The following is a 9685-nucleotide window of genomic DNA, read 5'->3' on the forward strand; positions in this document are numbered from 1 at the left end:
ACAGGCAAAAATAAATAAATAAATAAATAAATAAATAAATAAATAAATAAATAAATAAAAGAAAAAAGGAGCCAGTCAATTATGGACTTAAACCTCTAAAAGTAAGCCAAAATAAATGTGTTTCCTCACTCACTTAAGCTGTTTTTCTTAGGTATCTGTCACAGCCATGCAAAGCTAACTAACACTAAAACTAAAGCTTTAATGTCAAAAACAGCATTTTAGGATAGTTTCAGTGGTAGCATTCAGGTTGATACAAAAACTTTCCTATCCGAGTAATGGGATCTAAGTCTGCTTCCTCTGGGCTTGCTTTATCAGTGAGTATCATTGAAAAGGTTGTTAGATATTCTCAGATACCAAGCCTGGATCCAAGCTTTGGTTGGCTCTCTTGTATCTTGGAACATTTTATCTGGGATGCCTGAAATGCCACATAATTTATCTGACTATATGGGCCTACCATAATGGGGGGAACTATGGATAGATGTACTTAAGGTCTAGTGAACCAAGGGTCCAGCCATTCTCTCCAACTTAATTTCCATCTCTCTCTGGAATTAAAAGCCTTCTCAGGATTTAGTTAGTTCTAAATCATCATGCAGGCACAGCATCTAAAGCATTAAGTAGGATTGGCTTCTTCCTCATAAGCCTCTTTAATCATTCACAGCTGACTGCCCAGAGAAAATCTCTAGAGGGCTGTTTTTGTCAATAGAGCTTCAGGTTCAATCACTATTTCCCTTTTCTCTAAGAGCTCATAAGTTTAATTACGAACTCTTACAGCACTGATAAGGTAAAGGTAAAATAATAAAGTAGAAAGGCAATAAAACCATACCAGCTATGCAGAAATGGAAAGAATTATGTGACAGATAGAAGCAAATCAAAGCGCTAAGACTCAGCAAGCTTATCCAGATGATCCCAAAATAAACTAATAAGTATATATGAAAAGGTCAACTTGCCCTTTCAGAATTCTGAAAAGTATGTTTTGTTTGGTAAGAAGCAATTATGTAATAAATATTAGGCATCTGTAGCCATGAAGAAAACTGTTTACCTGCAAATCAATATTGCTGTCAATACAACGTTCATTCTTCTCTGCCAATATCTTCCCATAGTTTTCTGATTTGATAAGATTTTCAACTCTGGCTGTATCTTTCACTTCTGCCTCCAAATCCTTCATTGTTTCAGATTCATCTTTTATAGTAACAGTATCAGACATCCTCATTAGCAAAGGTTATTTTAGAATTCTACAGGGAACTTGAAGCCTTAGCAAGAAAGAAAAGAAATCTTAATTCAGTTTGAAATGCTTTTTACATTCAGCTACTGTATAATATTGACTGAGTGCCTTCTATAGCCCAAGAATAATGCTGAATATACATAGACAAAAACAAAATTCCTGCTTTCAAGGACTATGATCTTTCATAGTGTAAAAGTAATAGCTGAATGGTTATATAGTTACAGAACATTAAAGTATCTGTCTCTAAAGGAATACTATGAACATTATTCCATAAACTGTATTATGAATATTTTCTTTTGTAATATAGAAATATTTTTCTATCAGTTTTCACCTGGATTCCTAAAATTCCAAGCTTTGAAAAAAGATTTATTTATTTATTTATTTTATTTTTTGTATTTTTGAGACAGTCTCCCTGTAGCCCTAGCTGTCCTGGAACTCACTATGTAGACCAGGCTGGCCTTGAACTCACAAAGATTCGCCTGCCTCTGCCTCCCAAACGCTGGGATTAAAGCCGCATTTTTAAGTGTATGTTATGTGTAACCACACGAATTTATGTGCACCGCGTGGATGCAAGTGCCTTAAGAGTCCAGATGTCTTGGAGGTGGAGTTACAGGCAGTTGTCAGCGGTCATATGAGTGCTGGGAACTGAACCCAGGTCTTCTGTAAGAGCAGTAAATACTCTTAACCACTGAGTCATCATCTCTCAAGAACCTAAAATTTCAAGCTTTTGAAATTGCCTTGAATTTCAAAAGGAAGTAATTTAAAAAACAAAAAGTAACATTCTATATAAAATGTACTTTGGAGTCAGAGTTAACAATTCTGTTTGATAATGTGAATAAAGTACTGAAACGTCTCATATTTTATGTGATTTAATATCAAACATGTACTGTCACACACTCCAGAAAATGAAATTCCTATGAGATCAAACATAAAGGTCAATATATTTCATGTAATTAATGAATTTAAGGAAAACAATGGGAATTTCACACTAGATACTGTAACAGAGATTAAGCCAAAGCTAGAGATAAAGGGCACATGGAAACTGGTTCAGACAGGTATGGTAACTGGTAACTACAAAATCAAGGAGTGGTTGGTTATATGAGGCTCACTATAAAATTCTTTCAACTTTTCTATACTTTAGACAATTTTCATAATAAAGTCTTGATGAAAAAGCTACTAGTAAACTTGCCTTCTTTTTATGAAACTGGAAAATTAAAGGATTCTTTACATAAAAGAGTTTTACAATTAAATACAAATAAGTACTTCTGAAAGGTGAAAAGGGAAGAAAATGGTAAAATCACAGAATAAACTGAATTAAAACAACAAAAATCATGTCTTCTTTAGGCAAGGCTATGGTCCCCAGCACTCATAAGGCTGAGAAGGGAGGAGCACTGGACACCAAGAGTCAAGGAAAAGTGTGACAACTCTGAGGGTACTCTAACCAGCAAGTAAACAATAAGCAAAAGCCTTCCTTAATTTGATCCCACACCAGAAGCTCAGTGTTCATTCCAAAAACAATTCCGTATGCAAAGTGGGGAGAGGAGAGGACGGCTACAGAAGATACTCTGGGCTCCTTCATTTTGGTATGTATGATTTGTAATAAAAACTATTAGTGCTCTCTGGAAGGGACAGAAGAGTATTACCTGATGTGTTCTACGGATTTGGAGTTGTGGTGTTCCACAAAAATAAAATAAAATAATCCAAGGTTCCTTTTCACAGTTGTCAGCCAGGATGTCAATTGTATTGAACCATCTGTAATCTGGCGGGAGGAGTCCCATGTCCTTGTCACCACAGTAGATTCCTGGGCTGAAATGGACTGTCTTGGATCAAATATATCATACCTTTCAGTGGCCTAAAATGAAAATAAACAAAATACATTTAAAATAAAACAGGCCAGGGAAATGGAACACTCCATAGTAATTTAGAAATTAAAAATGCTATTGTTGATTATTTTATTGCTTTCTTGTCTTAAACAAGAGTTGGAATACTGAAAACTAATTGTGACACGTATTAGTTTTACAAACCAGAAGGAGTTACTCAATGTAGAGAATTGATAGGCAAAGGCAGGAGGGAAAGAAGGGAATGGACACAAAATATGGTCAGTGCAGAGGGTTTCCACTCATGAATCATTCAAATTCTGAAAACTATGATTTTTGGCCCAGAGATATATAACTGTGCATTTAAGACTATAATTCAGAGGAACAATCATACACCAGAGTTTTAAAAGTACAGAAGAACAAAGGCTATAAGCCATTTAACATTTTCAAAGAAAACACCTATTGTCCATTAAAAAAAAAAATATCTGTAAAGGGTGGAATGATTTCTGATGACACCTAAAAATCAATGCCCCAAATTCTCTCCATGTTGTATTAAAAATATTTTTTTAACACTTATTAGGGAGGGGTGTTAATGTGCCATAGCAGACACATGTGGAAGTCAGAGGACAACTTACAAGAGTGGGTTGCCTCCATAATGTGGCTACGAGGAGTTGAATTTGGGTTGTCAAGGTTGGTGGATAATGTCTTTACCAGCTGAGCCATCTCACTGGTCTTTTATATTTTATTTTGGTTGATGTAAGCAAAAGTGTCATGGCATGTAAAGAACTCTAAAAAGATCAACATGCTCTTCCATTTTTCTCTTGACAGTTTCATTGTCCATAAACAGAACAATATAATTTAAGATGAAATAACTGAGCATAATGAGTTCTAAATACCAAGAGCACTAATGATTATATACTTGTGTACACATTATAGAATGAGTCACATCTTACAGTAACTCTTCAAAAACTGCTTTCAAATATAAATATTTAGAGTCCCAATACATCTTCATATAAGCTTTCACATGTCAACTTTCCTACATTTGACTAAGGAATAATGCACAGGAGTACCATAAACAGTTAAAAAAAAAAAAAAAAACAAAAAAAAACCCTGACACTGTGTCATTTTGATTTAACCAAACTTTCTAGACCCCTAAATCAAATGACTAGGTTTTAAAAGTTGTAACAAAGACAAAACAAAAATCTTTCAGTACAATTGCACTTAATTTTATCTTTTTTCCCCCTAACAAAATGGTAGACAGTTTGGCACGCACTAAGAAGACAACTATAAACTATAATTCCTTCCCATTTGAAATTCTAGAAAAGCAAGGTTCCAATCTATTTATGAAACAAATAGGGTACAGGATACGAGAAGGGTCATAACCTGAAGAAGGGCATCTGAGAAGGTCTGTGGAAACCTAAAGAGAATCTCAGAGAGTTTCTAATCCAATATTATAATATCTGGCATGCAAGCCATTCACATCCAGGTCACATGACCTGTCCAACGTCAAATAAGCAGTATGTGCGAGAGTAACTGCTATTATAACACACCATGTAACAACATACTAAATACATATATGGGTTAGAATCGAGGCAACCAAGCATAATGTCTGGAGAGGGAGCAATGGCATAATAAAGCAAATGCATGAGCACTGGACATGAGTTTAAATCACAGCTCTGGCCAGGAATGGTGGTGTATACCTTTAACCTCAGCACTCAGGAGGTAGAAGCACAGGCAGAGGTAGATAGGCCTCTGAGTTTTAGGCCACACAGGCCTACATAGTGATACCTTGTCTCAAAAAACACAAAAAACAAAAATCAACAAAAACAAATCACAGCTCTGCCAGTTAAATATCTGGTAAATTACTTAATCTGAGCTGCTAACCAGCCAAGTGGAACAAACAATACTTTCTGGGGTGATGGCTCAGTGGGTAAAGCACTTAACCTGTTAAGTGTGAGGGCCTGAGTTTGAATTCCCAAACCAACACAAAAACCAGACATGGTAGGGTGCAACCCTACCTGTAAACCCAATGATCTTTTATGGCTAGATGGGAGGAGGATATTTTCCCTTAGGAGGTCATGGGCCAACCAGCCTCGAGTGCTCAGCAGGAAGAAACAAAGAGACCTTGCTCCAAACAAGGTGGAAGGCAAGGACTAACACACAAATCCGCCATAGCCTCTCCCAAGATCAGAATTACTCTAACTTGCAGCTTGTTAAGAATGAATTTTCTTGGTTCTGGCCCTGCACTGGGCTTGGCAATAGTAGACTAAGAAGGCACACCACTGTGCTGCTGCTTTGTGTATCTATTCTAATCTCTATTAAAGAATACATATTAGGACCTGTGCAGCATGCGCATATAGATAGGAAGGGAGTGTTGGTTTGGGGACTTGTTATCAAGGGCAGCTCACTCTCAAGATGCTAAGTGAAAATTAAAATTCACCAACTTTCTATTTCTAAAGAACTATCGCAATTATTTTTAAATACAAATGTTTTTCTTTTTCAAATCTTCTTGTGAATGGAATGGTCCAGCCTTCTGGTTACCACTAAAATAAAAATCCTTTTAATTACCAAAAGTTGTGTGGGTTCCTGGGAGTCAAGCACAGAAGGCACAAAATAGAAAATGAACATCATGCATTTCATACAACACTCAGATGTCAGGTAAATGTACCACTTAGTAGGGTAAATAAGAGTTATATAGTAGTTACAGTGATTTAAAATACTGTAAGAATTTGTAAGTTTCTACAATAAATAGAAATGAGGACAAAAAATATTAACATTTATTAAGCAATACATCCCAGTCTCTACTGTTTCTGATATACCTTCTTCCAAGCATTCACTTTTTATTTATTAGAGACCGAGACCTGACTGCATGCAATTTCTATACTATAAAGTAGAATTAAGAAAATATGTTGTATATACAATAAGCCCTCAGTCACATATGCACAAGGAGGAAGGTGTCTATTTGGAACATAAACAAAAAAGAATAACTGGCAAAATTAAATATTTCAATCCAGAGAAAGTAAAACTATGAATATACAGGCACATATAGAAAACTCCTTTGTAATCATGAGTGGGGTGGGGGAAAGAGTCTTTCCCAAGTACAACACAATATCTAGAAGAAATCAAAAGTAAACAGTTACAAAGTTTACAACAAAGTTTTAAAATTGGGGCTAAAGAAATGGCTCAGTGGTTAAGAACACTGGTTGTTCTTGCAAAAGACCCAGGTTCAAATCCCAGCACCCACATGGCAGCTAACAACTGTCCATAACTCCAGTCCTAGGGGATCTAACAACCTCTTCTGTCTTCTGCTGCCTGCATGACACGGTGCACTTACCTATATGCAGGCAATACACGCATACACATTAAAAAAAAAAAAAACCCAAAGTTTTCAAATTGCTGGATGGTTAAACAGAACAAGCAGCTTAAAAGGAAAATTAACAAAATGAAATACTTGCAACACAAAGGGGTCAAACTACAGAGAAAAACTTAAGGGCAACAACAACAACAAAAAGAATGAGGAAATGATAGGAACAGACATAAAAATATACAGGCAATGACCACCCAAAAGTATTTGGTATCTGTGATGGCTAATCCTGGGTGTCAATTTGACTGGATCTGGGATTAACTGAAATGGGAGCGATCTCAACTGGATCATCTGAAGCTGGATTACACCCTAAATGTGGGTGTTACCTTCTGGTGGCAGCCCGTATAAAAGGCCATGGCAAAGGAGAGTGCTCACTTTTTGCCGCTTGCCTTCTCTCTCGCTGGTGAATTTGTCTTGCTGCTGTAGACTGAAAACTAGCTGATCTTTAAGAATTTATAAGACCTTCAGTGCCAGATTGGGACTACTGGGACATTCAGCCTCATGGACTGAGCAACTACAGAGTCTCAGCCTCTCCAGCGTGGTGCAGCCATTGCTGGACTACTCAGATTCTATAAATCTGTGTGTGTGTGTGTCTGTGTGTGTGTGTGTCTGTGTGTGTGTGTGTGTGTGTGTCTGTGTGTGTGTGTGTACTGGTTCCGTTAATTTAGAGAACCCCTAATACAGTATCATACCATGTACCTGTCCCAAACCTTCCCTGATCAATCCATTTAAAGTTCACAAGGCTTCCAAGGGAGGGGACACATTTCAGTGGTAGAATGTCTGTCTCACGATCCCGAACTCAATCCCCAGCACCACCACCAACATGAAGCAACCATTTTTCTTGTGATATCTGAGACTTTAGCCACTGTTCTTGTTTACTTTTTATTATTTTCTACCAATATACTATATACTTCACTTTTACTTGAAAGGAAGAAAAGTCACAGAAAAGGGAGCAAAATGATTTTATAATTTACCCTCCCTGTCCATTTTTAATCACTGAAATCCTAGCTAGCCCGGAACTTACTAGGTAGACCAGGATGGCCTTGAACTCACAGAGATCTTCCTAACTCTCCTTCCAAAGTGCTCAGATCAAGCACATTCACTTTTGTTTTGTACTTACTGGGATAGTGAATGTTTGGAAATTAAAACTATTAATTTAATTTTGAATTCCTTACAATTTATATACCTTGACACAATCTTTATTGTCATGATTCAACAATCTGTAAAAGCCTTACAAATAAAATGCTGAGGCCTTATTGTTCTACTAACTAAAATTTTCAGGTGATTTATTCCTTAAAATTGTGACATTTCCTTAGCCTGGTAACAAATGAGCCGATTATGGAACGCTCAGCAACATTTCACATATTAACATACATGACATCTGTCAGGAGCATATTACATATAACATAACTGAGATACATCATATTTTCAGCTTTCTTTTAAATAAAAATTGAGCATTTTCCTCTGTATGTCAGTTAACTAAATTATGCTAGTTAAGTTGAAAACATAACAAAGATGCTTTGACAGATGCAATCCATTCAGTGCTCCATCTGATCAAAGTTGACAAGCTGATACATTCTTTTTAAAGAGACAATCTATTACTGCCTCTGATTTCAGCAGAATAACGGTTTAATGCTAGATAACAATGTTTCTGCTTGGATAAATCAAAGATAAAACATTATAGTCACATGGTTAGATGCACCTTTGTTATCTAAACTTTATTGTATTTTTATTATAACTATAAGCATGGAAGATGAATAGTTTTGATTTTTAAAAGGGCTGGAGAGATGGCTTAGTGGTTAAGAGAGCTTGCTGTGATGGTGATTAACACAGAGACCTACAACTGGCCGACATGCTGCAGAGTGCTTATCCAAGAGTAGGAAATTTATATCAAACCTCTGTCTCTGAAGGCTGAGGGATCATTGCAGAAGAGGGAATGGAAAGATAGTAAGAGTCAGGTAAGTTGGTGGATAAGTTACTCATATGAACTCACAACAATAGTGAAAGCATGCACAAGTCCCATGTAAGCTCAAGCCAGACAAAATCCCAGCACAGATCTGGGGAAGTGAGTTAGAAACCCCAATCCTATCTGAGAAACTATTAATAAGTGATGGTTGCTGGGAGAAGGAAGAGTTAGTCTCATTTAAGGTTGAGACTCTTGGTAGGCTGACCAGGCTCCAGTGCAGGAACCCATACCAAAGGGGATTTGGGGACACAAATTTGACTCTGTAGGTCTTTACACACACACACACACACACACACACACACACACACACACACACATACACACACACGCAGGGGGGGACGAACTCTGATAAAATTGGGTGGGGAGGTAGTAAGAGGGATGCAGATGGAAAAGGGATCTAAATATGACAGAAATGTTGTATGAAATTTACAAAAATTCAATTTAAAACGAGAAAGAGGGAGTGAGAGAGTGAGACAGAGGCAGAGACATTGATTGATTATGCTTCTTACAGAGAATCAAAATGTTCCCATTTTGCAGGTTTACAACTGCCTGTAACTCTAGCTCTAGGGGATCCAACACCCTTTTCTGGCCTACACAGACACAGACACAGACACAGACACAGACACAGATACAGACAGACAGACAGACAGACACACCCAAACCCTTGAAGAGTACATTTTATTCTCAGTGTTTGAAACAAATAAGTAACATGTAATTCTAGTGAGGTCCAGAGTAGAAGTTAGCTGAATAAAGACACTATGAATGAAAAAGTATCTTATATGCACAATGTTCTGCTTTATGAATGTGTAGTATAAAGATTTTTTTCTCCCTTTAAACCATTGTTTAAACAACTGATACATATGTCTAAACATAAATACACACATATATATATACACACATTTATTTAAAATCACCTAAGTCTGTTTAGAGTATATGCACCAGAGTGATGCCACATTATAGCAGAGCCTGATCAAAGACATCCTGGCTCCTTGATATTGTTTATAACCAGAAGTGAGCCTGATCTGTTCTGAGAACTTGCTCCTTCTGAGTTCTTTTGGAACCGGTCCATCAAAGCAAAGACTTGCTCTCTATTTATTGAAACAATACATCCAGCATGAAATAAGGAAAATCAGAACCCTGTCTTATTAAAATATAAGATTAACTTAGTTACAAGGTTAGGTAAGATTTCCACTTTTCATTCCCAGAAAAGTCACTCTCATAACTATAGTTCACTTACTGCTTGGAAACTGCACTTGACTTTGCATTCCCAATGTGCTTCTATTTATATTCAAGACATGAACTTTATTTTTGTGAAA

The 9685-nt window shown here is 36.7% G+C and overlaps 1 protein-coding gene across 11 annotated transcripts in view; it reads right to left on the bottom strand.

Moving 5' to 3' along the window:
* R3hdm1 (R3H domain containing 1) overlaps positions 1-9685 on the bottom strand; it is a 152896-nt gene that overhangs the window by 98485 nt on the left and 44726 nt on the right. For all 11 annotated transcript variants that reach the window (XM_008832445.3, XM_008832443.3, XM_008832444.3 and 8 more), the window contains exons 2-3: positions 2866-3074; positions 1040-1250 (exon numbers count right to left, since the gene is read on the bottom strand). In XM_008832445.3, coding sequence (XP_008830667.1) covers positions 1040-1210 — 171 coding nt within the window. In that variant the 5' untranslated portion in view covers positions 1211-1250; positions 2866-3074. The remainder of the gene's footprint in view (positions 1-1039; positions 1251-2865; positions 3075-9685) is intronic.

The sequence above is a fragment of the Nannospalax galili genome, unplaced genomic scaffold (genome assembly GCF_000622305.1).
Source record: "Nannospalax galili isolate Female #2095 unplaced genomic scaffold, S.galili_v1.0 scaffold995, whole genome shotgun sequence".
NCBI lineage: Eukaryota > Metazoa > Chordata > Mammalia > Rodentia > Spalacidae > Nannospalax > Nannospalax galili.